Source organism: Papilio polytes, unplaced genomic scaffold, assembly GCF_000836215.1.
Source record: "Papilio polytes unplaced genomic scaffold, Ppol_1.0 DF821845.1, whole genome shotgun sequence".
Lineage (NCBI taxonomy): Eukaryota > Metazoa > Arthropoda > Insecta > Lepidoptera > Papilionidae > Papilio > Papilio polytes.
The window spans coordinates 990,483-990,860 of NW_013527359.1; the positions used below are offsets into that span (position 1 = coordinate 990,483).

The following is a 378-nucleotide window of genomic DNA, read 5'->3' on the forward strand; positions in this document are numbered from 1 at the left end:
TTTGTCTTGGTTTTCTTTAGCGCCTTCACTGGTGCTCGTCTCTGTGTTATCGGTTGCCATATTGCGTCGGTCGTCTGTCACGCGGTCCCTAGCGCATCTGTCAGTCGCACCTTGCCGCCCCGACTGCAAGAAGTACGTCCCCTTGACGTCGCTCTTAATTGCATCTTTTAGCGGGAACGAGACACATCCTAGAAACTCGCTCCGCCTGTAACAAGAAAGACACTTTTTATATCACCTGTAAGTTCATCATCACCAGCTCACTAAACGTCCCCACCGAGGGGCTCAGAGTCTACCCTAAGTTAGGGTGACTAGGCCATAGTCAACCACGCTGCACTGCGGGTTGGTTGACTTCACACATATCTTTGAATTTCTTCGCCG

At 51.1% G+C, this 378-nt stretch overlaps 1 protein-coding gene across 1 annotated transcript in view; it reads right to left on the reverse strand.

The window, feature by feature from the left end:
• Positions 1 to 378, reverse strand: part of LOC106107769 — a 24,063-nt gene that overhangs the window by 6,983 nt on the left and 16,702 nt on the right. Inside the window, exon 5 of the mRNA XM_013288770.1 lies at positions 2 to 205. Within this exon, the coding sequence (XP_013144224.1) occupies positions 2 to 205 (204 nt within the window). The remainder of the gene's footprint in view (position 1; positions 206 to 378) is intronic.